The sequence below is a fragment of the Girardinichthys multiradiatus genome, chromosome 4 (assembly GCF_021462225.1).
Source record: "Girardinichthys multiradiatus isolate DD_20200921_A chromosome 4, DD_fGirMul_XY1, whole genome shotgun sequence".
NCBI classification, from domain to species: domain Eukaryota; kingdom Metazoa; phylum Chordata; class Actinopteri; order Cyprinodontiformes; family Goodeidae; genus Girardinichthys; species Girardinichthys multiradiatus.
In genome coordinates this window covers 28,475,231-28,498,277 of record NC_061797.1, presented here as the reverse complement: position 1 = coordinate 28,498,277, position 23,047 = coordinate 28,475,231, and the positions used below count along the sequence as shown (strand labels likewise).

Below are 23,047 nucleotides of genomic sequence, written 5' to 3'. Positions count from 1 at the left end.
CTGAATGTCTGCTATGACATGTAAAATAATCTCTTATTTGAGTATTTTTTTCTCCACTACAGAAATTCAGTCACTCAGGACCAACTTTCCTTACAGCTAGAGTTGGCCCTTAAAGATTTCGCCTACCCACCCCCACCACGCTGCAAGGATAAGTACTTATATAAAACGGATGGATGGGTGATTAGTTGTCAAATAGTGAATAACGTGTTAAATTCTTAAATCTATGCCTGCCTGCCAATTGTAAAGAACATTTAATGAGGGAAACCTTGAATAGATATGCTCCAATCAGAAATAGTTTAATCTACAACAATGGCTTGACTACATTCTCTGTGAGTTTAAAGAATGAAGTGGAAAAAGAAAAGATTAAGTTTTTCTAATTCATTGTCTAGTGAGTTCCTGCAAAGTTTTGTTTGTGTTCCTGCACACCTTCGGCATGCTTAGCATCACTCTCTTTCTCTAGAGCTAGAGCTAGATTTTAATGCCACAGCATTTCCATGTTTTTGTGTTTTTGATGTTGAATTTAAATATGGCTGATTAATTGGAGATAAATCCTGTACAGCAGATTATGATTATCTGGTGGGTTTTAATAGAACATTTTAAAAAACTGCTTTATGGTCTTCAGCCATATTTGACACAGTTTAGTGCAAACCAAAGTCCCAAGCAAAACAGGCAGGAAATAAATGGCGATTCATAGTCATTTAATCTTGCAGAGTTTCACAATAACTTTATTTTCAACAGAAACAGTTTTTCTATGGGTGAAAACGATTTGCATGAAGTCTAAATATTCCTCTGCTGAGCTTTGATGTGCAGTTTTCCATTGTTATTGTGGAAGAACCATGCGGTGTTTGTATTCAGTTTGCAAACAAGACCTACAGTCAGGATCACTCATAACACATAAGAAGTAGAATTTAAACAATAAGACAATGAGTGATAAAAATTGATAAAATTACAACAGATTAAAGGAAAGACAGGTAATTCAGTTTATTTGGAGGAACATTTGATTTTTTGAATGTAATGCAACATGCTCCACTACAAATAAAGCAGAATTGTGGCTGATGTTATTAACGGAGCAGTGTATTAGGCTGCTTGTTAATCAAAGGCATGCTGAAAAATGGATAGAAAATAAAAGATGGCAGTTTTTTTTCAAAGGTATTTATTTGAAGAGAAAATTTACAACCTGCAAGTAAACCAATCCCATTAAATCAAGGCAAGCCCTGCATGGTGGCGCAGATGGTAGCACAGCAAGATGTCCCGGGTTCGATTCCCGGCCGGGGGTCTTTCTGCATGGAGTTTGCATGTTCTCCCTGTGCATGTGTGGGTTCTCGCCGGGTACTCTGGCTTCCTCCCACAGTCCAAAATCATGACTGTTAGATTAACTGGTCTCTCTAAATTGCCCTTAGGTGTGAATGAGTGTGTGCATAGTTGTTTGTCCTGTATGTCTCTGTGCTGTCCTGCGATGGATTGGCGACCGGTCCAGGGTGTATCCTGCCTCTCGCCAGTAGACTGTTGGAGATAGGCACCAGCTCCCCTGTGACCCACTATGGAATAAGCAGTATAGAAAATGAATAAAAGATGGTAGTTTTTTTCAAAGCTGTTTATCTGAAGTGAACATTTGCAACCTGCAAGCAAATCAATTCCATTACGACAAGGCAACGCAAGTTTATTCGTATAGCACATTTCAGCAACAAGACAATTTAAAATGCTCTACATGATGTAAAAATGACATTGCAGTGACAAAAAAACATGAAAAAGGTTTACTGCAGTGGCACGATAAAGGAAAGTTGAGAAAGGTTGGCCTACAGAGTGAAATTAATGACTGCACTCGATGCTTTAAGGCCCATATTTTCTTAATATAAAATCAAACATTTCTCCTTGTGGAGAAGGCTACTCCATACAACTAACTGTTCTGACCCATTATGCGTCTCGATAATGGGGAAATATTCCTTGTAAAATGACTCCACACCTGGTCCAAGAGTCAAAGACTTCCTGGGGTGCTGTACTTTCTTCCTAACTTCTTCTAGGAGAGCCCAGCTCAGCCATGGTGTGTAAGGGAGAGGTCTTTAACCGTGAACTGCTTCTCACTGTGGACAGCGAGGTCCTTTTCGCTGTCTGTTCCAAGGTGCCTAAATGTATTGAGTGGAGAAAAAGCCTATGGCACAAAACTAAAGGGCTATTTTGGGGTCAACCAAGCCAGCCTTCCTAAGCTTTCAGTCTAGTCTTCAATATAGAGAAAATGCTTGTCTCCTCAAGTTCAAACTCTGTCTGCTCTTCTATTTTTAGATGTTCTAGGAACCAGAATCAAACCCAAAGAACCACAACAGGACTGTGCAGAAAGATATTGGATGACTGCCACAGCTAGCAACAAGAAGCACGAGTTGCCCAGTTTGAATTTCAGCAATGCACATCACATAGATCCCTAAATGTACTAAGTTGCTGCCATGTAATTAGGTTAACAAACCATGGAACAGGTTTACCTAATATATGTACAAATGTACAAGTAGCTGATGAGCGTGTTTCTTTGTCCTGTCTAGTTTTCTTGAACAAATCTCCTTGCCAAATGTTGTTGAAACAACAATTTTCCCTTCTGTCTAGACAGCATTTGTGTTTGGTTGAAAAGAAACAAGTGGAAAAAACACTCTGGGCTCAATCCGGTGTCTGATCTTGCATAGCCACAAAAAAGACGTCCATGGGCAACCAGCTTTTGGTGGGAAACTCTGTTGCTTTTACAACAGTGGGACAGTGATGGATGGCCATATTGTTCACATGAAGCACAGCTTTGAAAACTTAAAGATACTGAAAAGCCATAAAACACAAGCATTTGTGGACATTTTTATGATAATGGCCCATGAAACAATACACCCCAATGATATTGGAATTCTGAGTTATTATTTGCATGTTTTCACCAGTCTAAGAGCCCCCATAACATATCACTAGCTGGGTTATCCTACAGGAACAGGGCAACCTCAATGCTATCAGCATAGGCTGGTGTATTAGAGAAATAAAGAGTAATCTAAGTGGTGCAGAGAAACACACTCTGCTAGTATAAATCTATGAGTGTCATATTGCAGCTGTAGATGTTACTCATCCCTGTTCTGAAGGTCCCACAGAAGGTTTTTCTTTCCCCCTTGTGATGCACTTGGCTACTGGGAAAATACATTTCAGAGTCCAAAAGATCAGTGCTTGCAGATTTATATAATCAAAACCTTATATTGTGGTGTGAAAAAGTAAATTTAGTTTAGAAGATATTCTCTTGTCGAGGTTTAAATAATGTATTTGGACTTTTGATGATGTGAAAAAAGTAACATGAAAATGCATCTCTTGTAATCCATTGTGATTTGTAACATTCAGCTCCATAGAGGTTGCAATAAATGCTTTGGCACATATCCTTTGTTAATCCCACTCCTAACACACAACCAAATATTTGAAAGATAATGGCCAGATTTTGTCATGATTTGAATGGTTTTGAGTTTTGTTTTGGGTCTTGCCTCTGATCATTGTTTGTTGTTTTCCAGGTGGTGATTTAATCCATTCCTCAGGTTGAGTTCCTTACTCATTCTTGTTCAAAGTGCATTTCAGTTTATGTTCTGCTTTTTCAGTAAAACACGTCCTTAGCTTAGACTGTGTCCTTGTATTTCTATTTAGTTCCAGTCATGTTTCCATTTTACCCTCTGCCATAGTGATCAGCTTGTACTTAGTTTCATTCAGTCCACCTGCACCATGCCAATCAGTCTCCCTGTTTCACCTGTGTATAATTTATACTTCTCAGTTCTGTTTGCCCCTCTGTCCATGCATGCATGCAACTGCTTCCACCTGCTTATCTGTAAGTTTTTTTATTCATTAAATTGTCTCCACTCACCTTCTTCTGCCTGCCTATCTGCACTTGGATCCCATTCCAAGAACCACTACCCTGACAGTTTTGGCCATTATCTTTCAAATAAGTTAAAAATGTTAATCTTTAGAAAAACAGTTAGTTGCATAGACACAGGATTGGACTATATTGGGGAAAGATTTGATTGCAAAATTATTCATAATTATTGCTATGATATTGGCTGTAAAAACCCACATGTTTCTTTTTTCAATCTTTTCCTTCATCACTCTGTGTGAGATTTAGGAACTTGGTCACTGCCATCTAAATCAACTGTGTGCCACTCTCTTTATGTGTTCCACATAAAGAGCAATGTGTTAACAAACATCAACTTAATTGTCCTGTGTTAATCTTATCTAACAGCAGACATTGGCCTGAAGCACGTTTTTATTTAAAACCTTGTTGTTGAAATGGTAATAATGATTTTTGTTTTTTCCATAGCTGGATACTCACAAATGCATATATGTTTTTTAACATGATCTATGACATCTTGGTCCCTCAGATCTGAATGTGGAGCAATGATAACTGGGAACTCTTTCCTTGCAGATTTCCATGACTCCTGCTAACAAAATGCCAGTGATGTGTAGAAATATCCTTATATTCCTGCAAAAGGAAAAGATAGAACATATGTAAAACAAAATATGAGGTAAACAAATAAAAAAATACTTTAGAGAACAATTGGTTGAGCCTAACTTTTAGCTACAGGCCATATCATAGCACAGGAACCAAGTTAAGCAATTATTATGAATTATTATGCAGTTCTTTTGGCACTGCCTTAAAACTTGGAAAGATATCTCAGAACATCTGCTCACAACACGTTTCAGATCCTTTAAATGTTTAAAATACATTAGTGGTGATCGAAATGTCAAATTGAGGCATTTCTTGCTTGTAATATATGTTGCACAGTTTATACTGTAAGTTTGTCAAATTATCCTGAAAGACTTTGAGGAGATTAAGCTGTCTACCCTAAAACGCTATATGCATATTACTGTGGACTTGATTTTATTGACCACAGAGATGGTAAAACATGGGGAGCAATTCTCCAGTCTCTAAAATTCTTTTAACACTGCACACTACCAGCCAGACCTTTCCACTGAATGTTTTGTGTGATTCCTTGAAGTCTGAAAAAGCTCTCTTGCTCAAAGCCATCTCATTAGCCAAGTATTTGTCTGATGGGTTAAAAAAAAATCTGAACTGTTGCATAAGCCTGCTGTCTGAAACAAAGTCTAAAGATGGAGAACCTCGTTATAGATGTTATGACAAAGGCCTCACTCATAGCCCAGTTTGGGTTTCTGTTATCTCACAATGAAGCAGAGACAAAATCACACGCTAGCAATGGATGGCTGCCTCTGTTGTGCCTTTTCTGCCCTGCATAGTGAACACGAGTCCAGTAAGCAACACGAGAGTTTGTCGGAACTTTGTTCCAAGTGGAACAGCGAGAGAAGCGGAAAGTTCAGATGAAGTAAACAAAGCCTGAGTGCCAGTGGGTATTGTCTGTTTAAAAAGCTCTACTCTCAGAGGGCCTGTGTAGAGCTAGATCAGTACTATAGAAAAGACTGGAGCACATTTGATTAATCAAAGTTACAACACAGATATTGTTCATTTTAATAACTGTACAATTAAAATAAAGAAAAAACACTTCTTAATGGTGAAGTATATTTATTACCGCAGAGGTTTCCACTGTAGAACTGAGAAAATCTACTATTTCCAAAGTGTATAAAACAGGGTAAAAAAATGTAGGAAAGGAGTGAGGACTGACACGACACGGATTCCAATAGTTTCTAAAGCATTTCCATCTCTTTTGTTGGACCTTTCCTTTGATGAAGACAAGTTATGATGAAGAAAAATATAATAAAGGTCAAACAAGCAAGAAGCTTGTTGCAAGCTTGTTTGTATTAGATGGAGTTCGATGAGCAATCCCAAAGCCGTGATGGACACTGCCAAGGACAAAACTAAAGAAAATGCTGATGAAGACAATGGTTCTTTGGATCCTAAACTAGAATGAATTTATTTATATTATAATTGAAAAATTCTGATTGGCCTCGTTTGACTTTTGTATGTAAAGGTGTAGACATGGTAGGGCTAAATGGTAGATTTGGGCCAAAATGCATTGCAGAATTTGAAAGTACCTGCTAGATGCTAACTTCAGTATCATATGGCGTTAGTGGTGGATAATTCTGCGGCTGTGAAGGTCCTGTCTGGAAATTACAAAGGAAAGTCGTCTTTTAGTTCCTGCTTCATAACAGATTGCATTGACCAGGCCTTTATATTTTTTGCATAAACGTGGTTTGAAATGATCACTGCAGAGCTTTGATGATTCAACCTGGCCACTCCAGTTTCGCTTTGTTCTTTCAGCTGCTTCCATGCATTATGTTGTTGCCAAATTGTCCAGAAATGCATGCAGTGATCCTATATACTGCTCAGATGTTTTGCTGAACTCAGACAGAATAATAAACCCCACTGCAGAAAAAAAATAACAAAACACAGCAAACAAAACTCAAGTAGTATTTGGATCAGTTGGAATAAATACTGAGTCATTTCACCAGAAAATGCTTAACAGTTTTTTAGATTTTATCCAATTTAATGACTATTTACAACAAAACAAAGGCCATAAAACGGACCATAACTGTTAATAGTTCAATTAAGCTGTTCTTATGCTTCATAAATTTGGATCATTTTGACCTCGGCTTTCTATTGGCTACTAATCCACCTCATTGTACTGCCAATGATAATAATAAAAAAGCCATTTATACACTACATACATAGATACAGTTTCTCACGTAATGGGTCTCTTTATGTTTATGACTATTTACATAGTAGATTCTCACCAAAGGCAACAAAACTGTGAATGAACACACATGGAATTATAGAGTGAACAAAAAGTGTAAAATAACTCAACATTTTTATTTTTCAGATTCTTTAAAATAGCCACCCTTTGCTTTGATTAGTGCTTTGCTCTCTTGGTATTCTCTCCATGAGCTTCATGATGTGGTCACCTGAAATGGTTTTCCAAAGAGTCTTGAAAGAACTTCCCAGAGAGATGGCTAAAGGTCAATATTTTAGTCATTACAGCAAAGTGTGGAGACTTTAAGGAATCCAAAATAAAACATATTTGAAGTTCTTCCATTTTTTCATTTGCCACAAACAGTGATAATCTACAGACAATGTAAATAGTCATAAACATAAAAATCTAATTAAAATTAAATTAATTAAAATAAATGAGAAAGTATGTCTACAAGCTTTGTTTCCATTTTTTTTATTGAGAAAGCGAAAAATGTAACTGGAACAACTCCCGAAACCAGAATGCTGATTTTTAAAGTCGGTGTGCCAACCTTGTTCTAAGAACCCAATATGGCTGCCTTAAACCACTGACAAAAAAGTGCTGATAGCTGCAAGTAAAACGGATTATTTGCGAATATGACAGTTTGTTGTCAAACTTTTGACTTCTGATGCAAATGGATGCAGCATTAGATTATGGTGCTGATGTTTTTGTTTTGTGTAGTGACTTGTAAAATGACGTGTTTTAAAACTTAAATAAAAAGAAGGAAAATAATTTCTTTTAGCTTGATGACCAGGTCAGTTTATTATAAGAAGCTAATTTTTGTGATGCTTTAAAATTTATCACTTTAATTAAAGTTGATTTCAATAAAAAATATTTTTTCTTCATTATACATGCAAATGGTTATTATGTGACCATATTTAATGGGCAAGGTTACTAACATTATTTTTATAGTAAAAGATATGTTGTTTACATGCCACATATCTGTCAATATTCTTGCTGCCTTTTTTTTTCCATAAATATAAAAGCACAATTAATACAGTTGTGAGCATCTTTTTATCATTTTGGATGTTTTTTTTCCCCTCTTTATTCAGCTACTAAATATCCATTCATCCATCATCTATACCTGTTTATCCTGGCATTATTTTGGGGGCTGGTGCTTGTCTCCAGTGGTCATTGGGTAAGAGGTGGGGTACACCCTGGACAGGGTGTACCTCACATCCATATTTGGTGTGTTTATGTGCCTATCTTTGTGTGTTTTATCTGTCTATTATTTTGGTGATGACAGTGAATTTCACACTGAACCCCAAGTGTCGACAATTAATGTAAATTTCCTCAGCTGCAACATTGTAAATGAGGTCCATTACTCTTTCTGTGTTGCCATTTGAATTGGCTAACCCCCCAAGACCACTTTTCCCATGCTTTTGATGCATCTGGTCTTGTGCTGGTTCTCCTGCCAAGACAATTGCCAGACTAAGCATCACAGCCGAAGTTCAGCTGGTGATGGCGAGTTTGTTGTAGGAGGCACTGGAAACTCCCTCGGAGCTGCCTCTCATGCAGTGAGACCAAAAGGGATCTGGGAAAGGTTTGCTTCCCATACAAATAAGTTCAGTGATGTCCTCTTTCCTTAAAACCTTTGGCTGGTTCTGCATAGAAAAGAAAACTACTCTCATTAATTTATTAGTAAAATGCCAGAAGCTAGTTTTTGGGTCATTGTGGAATAACTTTTATAATATTCTTTCTGTTTTTGGCTCCATCTAGCATTGTTTTTATGTTGACACATTACATTATTTTATAATTGTGCAAAATGTTGTTTTCACTCTATAGGAATGTATCTGGACTTTATTTGAGATGACCTGTTTCTTTTCAAGATGGGCCCTTGATTCCTTATCATAGTATAAATGTAAACCAGAAATGGCGTTTTCAGACAATAGTAGTAAAGGGTGAAGGGATGGTTGTGTTTTGTCATAAAACCTATATTTAAAACTAGGTTTAGTCTTCACTCAAAGAGGGAATTGGCAAAACAAAACTAAAAAATAAAACTGTCTTTCCGCAAACCACAATTCATATTTTGGGAGTGGTGGCTGCAGTCTGACGTCTGAGCAAACCGTCTCACTGACTCAGTGTGGTGTTTTCCTGATGTAGGGAGTTACTGAGATAAAACTGCTGACCCACAGCATGACCATCCTAACAGGGCCTCTGATGCAATTCATTTTCAAGTAAACCAGAAAATGCTACTTTAGTCAGGATGCTTTCCTGGCAACAATGGGCTGTGTTGAGACAGAAATGAGTTTCTTGGTACTTTCAGAAGGGGGGTTATCCAGTGTATCCTTCACCACAAATCTCCCACTGTGTCTGTCTGTGTTGCATTTGTACAAACAGTTGCCATGCTTGGTGATGGAGGCTTTTCAGGTATTACACTGTTAAGTAAGTCATTGTTTTCATTCATCAACAGTCTACTGTCTCCAGTCAGACAGTTTTTAGGAAAAAAGAGAAGGACAAGGTTTGAACATGAACTTCTGAAATGACCGAAATGTATATACTGACAGTATGTGTTTAAATGGGATATGGACATTTGGGAAGATTTCTCCCAATCATACATAGTTGTCATCACAAGTTACCAGGGGTCTACAGACAAAAACAACTTTCACACAACCTACACTTTTCAAAGCTACTCTCACTCTCACCACTTATAAAGCACTGGCGATTACTAGTTTGAAATAATAGCATTATAAACTGTATAACGTAAAAACATGTGCTTCAACATTAATCTCTACATGTATATTAAAAACTGAAAGAATAAAATAAGATTATGAATAACTAGTGAGATTTATTTTCAAATTTTGCATAAAACAACACAATTTCCACCAGCATTGTTCGAAAGTATGAATTACAAGTAGAAAAGTTAAGTTACACTTTTACAACTATCTAACAATATCTTGATGTACAAAACCCATTTGGGGTTTTGTTTAAGAAAGCAAGGATGTTTGAGTCCAAGGATAAAATCATGCAAATCAAGTTTAAACTGTTTGTAATCTCTTCTCCGTCTTGCAAATATACTTAAATAATAGTGACTCCACATGCTGCCTGATAGGCTTATTGACTTTAAAGCCTAACTTAACTCAAAAGTCAATTTGATTATATGTAAATTTATCAAGGGAAAGAAAGTTGTTGTAATTAGGTTCTTTGTGAGATTTATTTTTCTTGGAAGTAATGAGTGCAGCTCAACCACAATTCTTAAAATATTTTTTATTGGCAAGAAATATAATTAATGTGCTTTATTAAATAACTTAAAAGAAATATAAAAATGACATCTATTTCAAGTCTAAAGCACAAGTATGTTATATGTTTTATGGTTGTCTCGCCATGTCTGCCTGTTCTTCCTGCCTTTTGGTTTCTCCATAGAAGTAAGATCTTCCAGGAAAAACACCATAAGCTTAGCTTTGCGCTGACAGCTATGGTACGTTTGTGGTTTTTTCTGTCCTGATGTGCTTTGACATAGTGCAGTCTATCACCGGCTCTGTTTCTTACATAACACAGCAATATAACTGTAATAAGTTCAGCTTGACTGTCATCTATTTTACACGTTGCTGCATTTCTTTTTCCTAAAAACTTATGTTTGGCTCCTTCATAGAGACTTAAAAAGTATTTGAAGCTAAAGAGATCAGTGTTCCTCAAAAGCAAGACATTCATTAATCACTTAAGAGTCATGGATTATAGTTCGACTCCCAGCCGGGGGTCTTTCTGCATGGAGTTTGCATGTTCTCCCCGTGCATGCGTGGGTTCTCACTGGGTACTCTGGCTTCCTCCCACAGTCCAAAGACATGCCTGTTAGGTTAATTGGTCACTCTAAATTGCCCTTAAGTGTGTGAATGAATGTGTGCATGGTTGTCTGTGTGTTGTCCTGCGATGGACTAGTGACCTGTCCAGGGTGTACCCCGCCTACCGCCCATAGACTGCTGGAGATGCACCAGCCCCCAAAATAATGCGTTACAGAAAAAGACAGACTGACTGACTTTGTATGTATGTATGGTATACATACATACACGATGGATGGATAATGAAACTGAAACACCTGGTTTTAGACTACAATAATTTATTAGTATGGTGTAGGGCCTCCTTTTGCGGCCAATACAGCATCAATTCATCTGGGGAATGACATATACAAGTCCTGCACAGTGGTCAGAGGGATTTTAAGCCATTCTTCTTGCAGGATAGTGGCCAGGTCACTACGTGATACTGGTGGAGGAAAACGTTTCCTGACTCACTCCTCCAAAACACCCCAAAGTGGCTCAATAATACAGGTCCTTCTCAAAATATTAGCATATTGTGATAAAGTTCATTATTTTCCATATTGTAATGATGAAAATTTAACATTCATATATTTTAGATTTATTGCACACTAACTGAAATATTTCAGGTCTTTTATTGTCTTAATACGGATGATTGTGGCATACAGCTCATGAAAACCCAAAATTCCTATCTCACAAAATTAGCATATTTCATCCGACCAATAAAAGAAAAGTGTTTTTAATACAAAAAACGTCAACCTTCAAATAATCATGTACAGTTATGCCCTCAATACTTGGTCGGGAATCCTTTGGCAGAAATGACTGCTTCAATGCGGCGTGGCATGGAGGCAATCAGCCTGTGGCACTGCTGAGGTCTTATGGAGGCCCAGGATGCTTCGATAGCGGCCTTTAGCTCATCCAGAGTGTTGGGTCTTGAGTCTCTCAACGTTCTCTTCACAATATCCCACAGATTCTCTATGGGGTTCAGGTCAGGAGAGTTGGCAGGCCAATTGAGCACAGTGATACCATGGTCAGTAAACCATTTACCAGTGGTTTTGGCACTGTGAGCAGGTGCCAGGTCGTGCTGAAAAATGAAATCTTCATCTCCATAAAGCTTTTCAGCAGATGGAAGCATGAAGTGCTCCAAAATCTCCTGATAGCTAGCTGCATTGACCCTGCCCTTGATAAAACACAGTGGACCAACACCAGCAGCTGACACGGCACCCCAGACCATCACTGACTGTGGGTACTTGACACTGGACTTCTGGCATTTTGGCATTTCCTTCTCCCCAGTCTTCCTCCAGACTCTGGCACCTTGATTTCCGAATGACATGCAGAATTTGCTATCATCCGAAAAAAGTACTTTGGACCACTGAGCAACAGTCCAGTGCTGCTTCTCTGTAGCCCAGGTCAGGCGCTTCTGCCGCTGTTTCTGGTTCAAAAGTGACTTGACCTCTTCTCGTTGTGCAGCGTTTTCTGCCACACTTTTTCCTTCCCACAGACTTCCCACTGAGGTGCCTTGATACAGCACTCTGGGAACAGCCTATTCGTTCAGAAATTTCTTTCTGTGTCTTACCCTCTTGCTCGAGGGTGTCAATAGTGGCCTTCTGGACAGCAGTCAGGTCGGCAGTCTTACCCATGATTGGGGTTTTGAGTGATGAACCAGGCTGGGAGTTTTAAAGGCCTCAGGAATCTTTTGCAGGTGTTTAGAGTTAACTCGTTGATTCAGATGATTAGGTTCATAGCTCGTTTAGAGACCCTTTTAATGATATGCTAATTTTGTGAGATAGGAATTTTGGGTTTTCATGAGCTGTATGCCAAAATCATCCGTATTAAGACAATAAAAGACCTGAAATATTTCAGTTAGTGTGCAATGAATCTAAAATATATGAATGTTAAATTTTCATCATGACATCATGGAAAATAATGAACTTTATAACAATATGCTAATATTTTGAGAAGGACCTGTATTTAGATCTGGTGACTGTGCAGGCCATGGGAGATGTTCAACTTCACTTTCATGTTCATCAAACCAATCTTTCACCAGTCTTGCTGTGTGTATTGGTGCATTGTCATCCTGATACACGGCACCGCCTTCAGGATACGATGTTTGAACCATTGGATGCACATGGTCCTCAAGAATGGTTCGGTAGTCCTTGGCAGTGACGCGCCCATCTAGCACAAGTATTGGGCCAAGGGAATGCCATGATATGGCAGCCCAAACCATGACTGATCCACCCCCATGCTTCACTCTGGGCATGCAACAGTCTGGGTGGGACGCTTCTTTGGGGCTTCTCCACACCGTAACTCTCCCGGATGTGGGGAAAACAGTAAAGGTGGACTCATCAGAGAACAATACATGTTTCACATTATCCACAGCCCAAGATTTGTGCTCCTTGCACCATTGAAACCGACGTTTGGCATTGGCATAAGTGACCAAAGGTTTGGCTATAGCAGCCCGGTCGTGTATATTGACCCTGTGGAGCTCCTGACGGACAGTTCTGGTGGAAACAGGAGAGTTGAGGTGCACATTTAATTCTGCCGTGATTTGGGCAGCCGTGGTTTTATGTTTTTTGGATACAATCCGGGTTAGCACACGAACATCCCTTTCAGACAGCTTTCTCTTGCGTCCACAGTTAATCCTGTTGGATGTGGTTCATCCTTCTTGGTGGTATGCTGACATTACCCTGGATACCGTGGCTCTTGATACATCACAAATACTTGCTGTCTTGGTCACAGATGCGCCAGCAAGACGTGCACCAACAATTTGTCCTCTTTTGAACTCTGGTATGTCTCCCATATTGTTGTGTGCATTTCAATATTTTGAGCAAAACTGTGCTCTTACCCTGCTAATTGAACCTTCACACTCTGCTCTTACTGGTGCAATGTGCAATCAATGAAGACTGGCTACCAGGCTGGTCCAATTTAGCCATGAAACCTCCCACACTAAAATGACAAGTGTTTCAGTTTCATTGTCCAACCCCTGTATGTATGTATGTAAAAACATATAAATAATGATTTGAATGAATTTAATTACTCCTCTTACATTTTCTTAAGCATGCAATTTGTCTGTTACCGGCACAGTTTTATCAGGAGTAGTGTGAATGGTGCTTGGATAAATGATAACAAAACTAAACATGGGAGGCAGGTGATTGATAGTTTCAAAAGACTTTTATAATCTTAGGAGAACTGAATGTGCTGCAGAACCCAGGTAGAAAATAGAAAAAGTTCAAGGTACTGAAGAAACCTTTTAAAACAGCCAAAATAACATCACTTGAAGAGACTGAAAGAGGGAGGATGTAAGTGGAAAAAGAAAAAGAGAGACAAGATTATGTATACACAGTCAAGATGACAAGACGCAGGTGGAAACAATGAATACTATACATGAGCTGAAAAGCAGAGGTACTAAAATAGCAGATAACAAAGACGCCTAAAATAACAAAGGAATTAAAATGGACAATTGTGAAATATAAACTACAAGAGGAACCAAAAAAAAAAAGACTAAACTGGGCACTCAGACAGTATATGACACAGAATACACAAGAAACCAGTTTTTCAAAATGCAGAATATGTCGGTAACTGGACTGTAATAATATGTAATATGTAGCTAACATAACAGCCTGCTGTAAGAAAGTAAGAAGCATGTCATAATGTTGTGGTCTATCTGTACTTAGAAGTTGGAACATGGAACCGAGTATATACTACCGGTCAAACGTTTTAGAACGCCTTTCTCATTTAATGGTTGTCTTTATGTTTATGACTATTTATGTTGTATGTCAATTCTCAATGAAGGCATCAAAACATTGAATGAACAAATATGCAATTATGTAGCAAACCAAAAATTGTAAAATAACTTTAAATATGTTATATTTTAACTTCCTTAAAGTAGCCGCCCTTTGCTTTAACGACTGAAATGTTAACCTTTGGCTGTTTTCAATGAATCTCTGGGAAGTTCTTTCAAGACTCTTTGGAAAACCATTTCAGGTGACCACCTCATGAAGCTCATGGAAAAAAGGCCCAGAGAGCAAAGCAGTCATCAAAACAAAGGGTGACTATTTTGTAAAAATCAAAAATATAAAAATGTTTAGTTATTTCACACTTTTTGTTTACTACATAATTCCATGTATGTTCATTCACAGGTTTTGTTGTCTCTGGTGCGAATCTACATTTTAAATAGTCATGAAAATAAAGAGACCCATTAAGGGAGAAAGGCGTTCTAAAACGTTTGACCGGTAGTGTATGTCAAAGGTAGGACAGCAGGATATTAGAAAATCTTGCAATGGCAATAATAATGGTAATGATTGTGATGACGATGTAGCATTTGTGCAATCTCATTTGTGTCCGGTATGATCATCTGAGACTGTGAAACTGGCTAAGTATTGTAAAATGCATGTTCATAACACTTCAAATATGTCAGCCAGCGGTTATTGCTCTCCAAACTTTCCTTTGCGATATGAATATTGCACACATTGGTATTGTCAACAATATATTCGTGAAATATTGTGCAGCCCTATTCAAAGGTGATGACAGCTCAAGTAACTGTTTGTTTGCACTTCTAATTAGTTTTATATCATTAAATCAGTCATACAAATAATACAGTACAACCTCTGGTAGTGGACATGTTGCTACAGTGTGTGAACACATATATACATAGATACTGGCTACAATTAGTTAACGAACATAAAGCAAGATTAAATAAAATTCCACTTTTAACTTCTTAGTTAGCCATGGTTTGGGAATTCCTGCAGCTTGTTCTCGACACATATTCTGGGCCGAACTTTTTTGTGTTGTGTACGAAAAATAAGAAGTGTTTGTGCTGCAGGGGAAGAGACCCATGAAAACCTCCTGGTAGTTCTGCACTTTAGTTCTTGAAGTACGAAATGTCCTTGCCAGAAAGAACTTTGTTTTTGTTCTTGCAGGCCTGGCAGAGAGAACAAATTTCTCTGTTCTGGTGGAGTATGTATTAGCCTTTTAGCCGTGCATTTAGGTGGATCAACATTGAAAACAAATCGCTTATACACTATAAATCGTGTATTTTTGGTTTTTTAAGTAAATGTTCCCTTTAAGCATTATGACGTACATGGTTTGCCTTCATACATAGTTATACATCCATAGTGAAACCATTTATAAGACTTGCAACTTGGTGTGATCAGAAGCATCAAAATTAAAGAATATTTATTTATAAATACAGAAGCCACAAACAAAATGATTTTAACACATGCAGTCAGTTGGACCATGTGAGCGTTTTTTTGTATTCTTTCCACAGTGGAGACAAAGTGTCCAATCAGTTTATAAACGACAGATGCAGTTCAGAAATCCGTTTTACCATCAACAATGCATTCTCTGGTAAATCCTAAAAACTGTAGATGTGGAGTAATTAGACAGTGGTAGATGTGCTAAATGTGTTGCTGGGCCATTTGTTTGTATTGGAGCACAGTGTAATGGGAAAACGTGCTCTTTCTGTAAAGGTCATACACATGTTCCTGCTTTTTGGGACAATTATGGTTAAAGTGAAGAGTTTTTTGTTCAAAGCCTGGATTTTATTTTATTTTTCTTGGTAGGTGTCAAAGAGTCCCTGTTAGTCATCAAACATTGCCATTAGTAAGTGTTGAAAGAGGACTGGCAGTCAAAAGTAGGCTGTGCAAGTTTGTTCAATAACAATATTATCAGAGCTGGGCTAAGTTCAACTAAAGGTACTGTGTGTCTTTATCGTGCATCAGGAAAAGGTTTTAACTGAGAACAAAAATGATTCAATCCAGTAAAAATTCAGTAACTAAGATGCTGTTTTCCTCTACAGGCTCAGTCATCTTCTGTGTGAGTGTGATGAAAAAATCTACAACATCCTGTTTGACTTTCTGCCTGTTTTCCCATCTGTATTCCCAAAAGGCTCAGTCTGTCACACTTTATTCCTGACTCTGTTATATGTGTCATTCAGGAGATCTACCCTCAGTAACAAAACTGAAAATCCTTCTTGAACCAAGATCAAACATTGACACGATAAATTAATATGAGGAACCTAATGCATGTTTTGGAAGATCTAATGCACTGCAAAACACATTTTGTAAATGATCAAGTCTTTGTTCTAATTAATTATGGTATTTGTTATGCAAGTTTAGTGTTTTTCATTCTGTTTTTCTGCGATGGTAAAACTCAGAGTGGCTGGGTTACAGTTTTGTCCTATTTGCACTTGTGTACATAGGTTCTATCTGTCCTTTTTCTCTATGGTGACGCCTGTCACATGACTGCAAAGCTTTCTAATGCACTTTATATTGCTCTAAAACACTATAACTACTCATTACACTGTTTGGAGTTTGACCCATATTCTGCATTGTGGTGCTCTTTGAGGGTTACAGAGAAGAAAACCAACACACATCTCTGCCTTGTCTCAGCAAACACAGCTGTTCCATCAAGCCCACATCACCCCTCTCTGTCTGAACTCTCTTGGTCAAACAAACATGGCAGGTCAGTGCAGTGGTCAGTTTATGTTAAACTCTGCTATCCAAGCACATATTTAGAGCTCAAAGACTGCTGTGGTGAGAGTTGTTGTTTGAACTCCATGGCTGGTGTATCTTGATCAGAATTCCCTGCCTATAAAAGAAGCAGACAACGTTTAAAATTTAGGCTGGTATCATTCTGCACTCACCCATCAGGAAAATAACTAAATAAAATTATTTCACAGAGATGAGATTACAACTGGCAGAGATATAAAATAGTTGATTGAAGTTGGCACTCGTACATTCTTCGAATCTGACAAAAACCTGTCAAATGTTTGTTCTCGTTTGTGCTGCAAACTATTCTGTTTGTGCATCTGTAATTTTAACTGTAATTTTAAATATATTAAAGCATGAAAGAACAAAAAGTCAAAAATTGTGACGTGCCTTTTGTTTGTGACCTCATCTGGTGTTTATCAACCTGCAAAGGTTGCACAAATGGAAACCTTTGCAGGAGAAATCAGCACAAAGAGAACACAAACCACTGACAGAATGTTTGTTGCCATTGGTTAAAGTTAAGGGGCCTGGCTGACCTTTGATGACCTACTTTTAAACTTTAAAACTTTAATATCCCCCTGGCATTTCAATATTTTTTAAAATGCCAGGGGTACAAACAACCCTTATTGCTGCACACACCCTAATGTAGCACAAACATTCAACATTTTTGTTAAATTTGAAAACATTTTGGAGTGGGGCAACTCGGGTGTGCTCCACACAGTTACTACTCCATGTAAATGTTTTTTAAATCCTCAAAATACATTCATCCTATATTGCAAATTTTAATCTCACACTGGAAAAATAGCCATATATAGCACATTTAATTTGAGTACATTTATTTATTAATGGAAAACACTCCACTTTAAGGAATAATTGTTGCACTAATATAGGCACCCCTAAAACTAAGCAAATAAAACATTTTTGTAATTTATACACTCCCTTTTAAAATTGATAAGAATGTCTTGGAAGTATTAATTAGAAATCCAAGACTTCCTTTTTACCTAGGATATAAACATGATGTTACCAAAAGCCCGATTTCTCGCAACCACCAAGGAAAGCTTATAAGTTTGTCTTGCCAAAACACAGGATGGTAAAGGAGGTAAAAAATCTCACTGTTGGAAAACTATAGCGAAGGGTGGCATCTTACAGACACTGACTCTCCTTAACTGGAACTGATTTGGTCTGAGGAAAGTAAGATTAAACTTTCTATCAATAAACAGACTAGGTTAGTTTGTTGTGAAACGAAGTATAAATATGCTGGAGTATGGTGGAGGTGCTGTTATGCTATGGGCTTGTTTCTTTTCCCAATGCCCTAGAACCTTGTTAGAGTACATGAGGTTGTGAAATCCTAAATATCACCATATTTTAAATAAAAATCTGGTTGACTCTAATATAAAACTGAAATTTCGCCATCATTGGGTCTTTCGGCGTGATGATCCAAAGCATTTGGTCAAATCAACACAGTAATGATTCACGTGACAAAAATCAACCAAAAGTCTAACAAAAAAAAAAAACTGTGGGGTGACCTTATGAGGGCTTGCCAAAGGGACATTGTGCAAATAGATAACGGCAGGGGGCTAATAGTACAAGGGAACTATTCATTACTCCTTTTAATTATTTGTAGTTTGCTAGTTTTCTTGGGGAATAAAGCAGACTGTTAATATTTGATGTGGATAAGAAGTAGGCTGTCAGTAGGCTGCATAATTGAATAGCAAATGTCTGGTAAATGTTTCTTTGAAGCAATCAATCTACTTTGCTCGACAGATCATTATATTTCCTTGAAGGGAACCCTGAAGGAAACTGCTGTTAGATCACAGCTTTACAGTATAAGTGATAAGGAGTGAAACCTGATTCTGATTACACTTTATTCAGGATCTTATTTAAGAGTGTAATCACCTGTTAGAGTGGTTGTACAGGTGAGTGCTACATGATCAAGCTATCTTTCTCTCCTCTTTATGCTGAGGTCAGCAAACATAGAGTAAATGTAATCTTGCCGTGTCTCTAACATATTACTTACTGCTTATCCGTGCAGGGTCAGAGTGGCTGGGGTCACCAGCGGTCATTGGGCGAGAGGCAGGGTACACCCTGGAGAGTTGCACTTCTAACTTGATGATAATAACTCACCTGATATTCATGAACTCGTTCTAACCCTTTTACACATGAATGTATGTGAGGGAACACAATTATTTTATATTTACTGCAAAATTACCAATCACAATGCAGTCGCAGTTTAACATATCTTGTATTTTTTTTACTTTGGTGCGGGTCTTTATAAGCGTAATTAGATTTGTTTACTATTTGTTTCTATCAAAATGGAATTGTTGAAATAGTGCTGTCAGAGAAACTAAAAACAAGCTCTCAAATTATGTATTATACATGCCGTAAAAATGCTTATTCCTTTTTAAATATCATAAATAGATGGGGGGTTAATCTGCAGCAACCCAAACATTGCTGTTGCTGTCAGGTTGAAAAAGAGCTTAGCATAAAAGTGAAGTTTATAATTTAACCAGCCAACCTTCACCCATAGTCATAAGATATGCATCATGACCAAAAACCAACAAGCCCTGGTTGTCTGAGCTTCTCCATAGATAGGTGGATAGGTGGGGCTCCATCACCTGAAGGGGGGCTTGGAGTAGTCACTGCTCCTCTGCATTATAAGGAGGTTGTCCAGGCACATCACACTACTGGGAGGACACCTCAAGGAGGATCCAGAACTTGCTGGATGGAATATATATTTCTTCACTATGGTCTTGGAATACCTTGGGATTTCCCACAATGAGATGGAGAATACCACTGGGAAGAGGGATGTCTTGTTTTTTTTCTCTTGAACCCGTTACCTCTGTTCTACCAATGTCGGATAAATGGAAGACAATGGATATATAGAGGGATGGATTTTAATTAGGGTTATGGTAGTAAAACTGTTTAGTTTTTTTTTTTTTTTATTGCTTTCACTCATTAATCATAAGCTAAACACCCCATATTTAACCAAAATCTCAGACCTTTGACATGAGTTCTATGAAGACTCAGATTTTGGTAAAACATAAATACTGAAACAAGGAAATTAGATCTACTTATACAGAAATGTTGTTTCCAGGTTTGTGTGAATGAAGAGGTCTATAGCATTAAGGGAAAGTAAATGATAATTATGAATCTAGTCTTGTAAAAATGCCACAGAACGCGATTGTAGCGCCCTCTGGTGGGCAACACAGATTTGTACACTTTAGTGCTGTCATTCCAGTGCTGATTTACGTTTTTACTCTTTATCTTGATAATATGCTAAATGTTGTCAGTTCAGTCATTTAAGGATTCCAGCAACTAGTTGAAACTTAACTTTTCAAATTTATCAAACAAAACCCAAAATTTAATTAAAAATATGATCAATTAAATAAATAATGACTCACTGTATGAAACTGTAAGAAACTTGTTTATTTCTGGATGTTTGTATTTACATTTAATATTGATTATGTGGTTGAATTTCTATATGCCTGCTTGTGTTCTTCCTAAGGCTTTGCAAGACTCCACTCTGCCTTAGCTGAAACGTTGCTCCTTGAAGTGTTTATTTGTTGGTGCACCTTGGGCACATTGTGGGCACACTGGGAGCCTCTCCATGTCTTTACACCTCAGCGACAGTCTGTGTGGGTGGTAGGATGATCGCTTGTAAGAACTGACAGATAAGCATCAGCCACAGCTTTTAGTAACTAGAGTTTAGTGTAAGCTAATCACTGTAACCTTAATTTCATTAAGACAAATGTCATTAAACACCTATAAAATATAGAGGGAGGCATATTTGTCATTTGTTATTAGAATGGTGGATCTGACTAGAACAAAATGAGATCATCTACTGGTAAAATAGTAACTTAATTTGATTGCTCTGATACTTACTGGCTTAATCATGGGAGGTTACAGAGGTGAAGGTAGCAGGGGAAGATCTGAGGTCATTCTGCTGCTCATGTTTCAGGTCATTGTCTTAAAGGTGTAGGAAACATTGGGAATGAGAGCAGGAAAGCCAGCCATAAATGAAGGCTACCGTTCATTCATTAAACTTTTAATATTATCGTGTGCTAAATGCAGTGCAGTGTTTCCTACCCTCACACTGACCTTGTCCCTTTGCAGTTCCCTCTCCAAGCAACATCTCCTGCAGCAGGCTGTCCATTCTGGCTTCACCGAGCAGCGCCGCCAAATGGAGCGTCTCCACCAGCTGCCAGGCAACGCTCTGCAGGGAAGGTAGGATCAGAAGAAGTTCTCCTAACCTGCCTCGTTGCTCACACGTTGCTTCCTCTAGCAGAACGTGGGCCTGGAGACGCAAATATCGGATCACCCGAGGGTTCTCAAGCGTTGGACAGTCTGCTTGGAAAAGGTAAACCTAAATAAACTTAGATGTAATAAGACAGATAAGCAAGAGAATGATTTTTAACACACACAAAAAATTTACTAAAGTTATTAAAGGATTGCACATATTTTTGATAAAACTGGAACAATGAAGCAGATTTCTGGCTAGCCTGGAAGTAAGTTTCTTTTAGTTTTTTGAGGTTAGGATAAATACTATTTGCAAAAATTTTTATGTGCTTTGCTTTCCAGTCAATATGAGATCTGGTCAAATATACTGAAAGCATGCCCCTTCTGAATATGAAAAATACAGAGATAGTAGAAATAAAAGCTTCTTTAGTCATGAACACTTTCTGAAAGTGTAATATTTTAATACCAATACTAGTGCTTTGTGTATCCTAAATGTCGAACCAGCAAAACTGTCTGTGCTTAGATTTCCCCATCAGCCGGGCTGAGAGAAGGGACTGTGGGATACATGGAAGCAGAAGTCCAGTTGGTTCTGTAAGTTAGACAAAAGGCCAGTTTTGGACTGCAGTAAGATGCTAACATTTAAGCCCAAAATTATTCATACCCCTGTCAGATTTAAATTTAAGATTAGTTTTATTCAACCAAGAAGTTTATTAGTTACAGGAAAAGAGACAAGCATCTCTTAAAAGATAAAACGATCTAAAAGGAGCATTAGTGTGAATTAGTGCGGCCTGTTTGTTTTGCCCTTTAGAACCTTTTGTACCCTTCTCAATCATTGATGAAAACATATTTATTGGTATTACAGCATTCAAACCCTTTTTATATTTGCTGAGCAGCTTTTTGCATGTTTCCACTGGGATTCTGATGATTTAGCTTTGTTTATGATCTCCAAGTCCTTGGTGTTGGAAGGTCTCCTTACCATCATCCTCATTTTTATCTCCTTCCATAGATTCTTTAGCAGAATTAAGATGGGACTCTGGCAGGGCCCCAACAAAATGTTAATATTACTTTCAGTCAGAAGAAGCATGTTGGTGAAATTAAAAGATTAAGTTAAACATAAATCTGCCAGGTATGACGGGTCCACCTGGACTTCCAATTTATCTTCTCTTTTTATTTTCTCTTCTCTGTTTAAGATAGAGTTTATACTCAAAAATAAGTGGCAAAACTTCTTTCCCTAGACTTTTGAGTGAGACTGATAAAATTTTTAATGAGATTAAATCCTATTTTGAGCATTTTATTGCCGGGTCACTTAACTTTCCCCTTTTCGTATCAGTTTATAGAGTAGAATTAGTGTAATCTTTGCTTGTTAGATGTTTGCCGTTTATGTATTTCAGTGGTTCAGTTAATAATTAGTAGATAGATCTCAGTTTGATTAACAATACATTTATTTTTTTATGGATTGCTAGGTCCGGTTAATTTTCTTTAGTTGATGTGTTCATATTAGTGTTGATCATAAATAAATCCAAATCCTGAGAAATATGCAGAAATCTTCTTGACTCTGATATAAGTGGCTAAAATTGTTCAGTGCAAAGATCCAAATTAATTCCAGTTGCAAATCAATGGAAAGCTTTTTTTTCATTCGCAATCTCAAAGGATTTCCTAAAATCTTATAAGTAAAAAAAATACAAATCCGACCATACGGTTCAGTTTTAACCTTCAAAGGTTGCTGATGAGGTTTGTGAATTAAGGTGCAATAATATGTTCAAATCCTGGTCACAGAGACTAACTTCTGTTGAATTCATCAAAATCATTGAAGCAATTCCTTGTTCTTAGGTTCTTCAATCTACTTCTACTGCAAAGACCTCAGATCAGTATTCCATTAATCTCAGTA

The 23,047-nt window shown here is 37.7% G+C and overlaps 1 protein-coding gene across 4 annotated transcripts in view; it reads right to left on the bottom strand.

The window, feature by feature from the left end:
• Positions 1–1,488: 1,488 nt before the first annotated feature.
• hnf4b (hepatic nuclear factor 4, beta) overlaps positions 1,489–23,047 on the bottom strand; it is a 32,101-nt gene continuing 10,542 nt past the window's right edge. The window contains exons 8-11 of one of the 4 annotated variants that reach the window (XR_007037873.1): positions 21,022–21,267; positions 20,806–20,889; positions 4,319–4,468; positions 1,489–1,538 (exon numbers count right to left, since the gene is read on the bottom strand). Coding sequence is in view for 3 of the 4 variants with exons in the window: in XM_047362556.1 (XP_047218512.1) it covers positions 20,810–20,889; positions 21,022–21,267 (326 nt within the window). In the remaining variant the exon portion in view is untranslated. Of the gene's footprint in view, positions 1,539–4,245; positions 4,469–15,581; positions 17,024–20,328; positions 20,555–20,805; positions 20,890–21,021; positions 21,268–23,047 lie in introns of those variants that run through there. The other 3 variants (XM_047362556.1, XM_047362557.1, XM_047362554.1) reach the window with 3 other exon arrangements.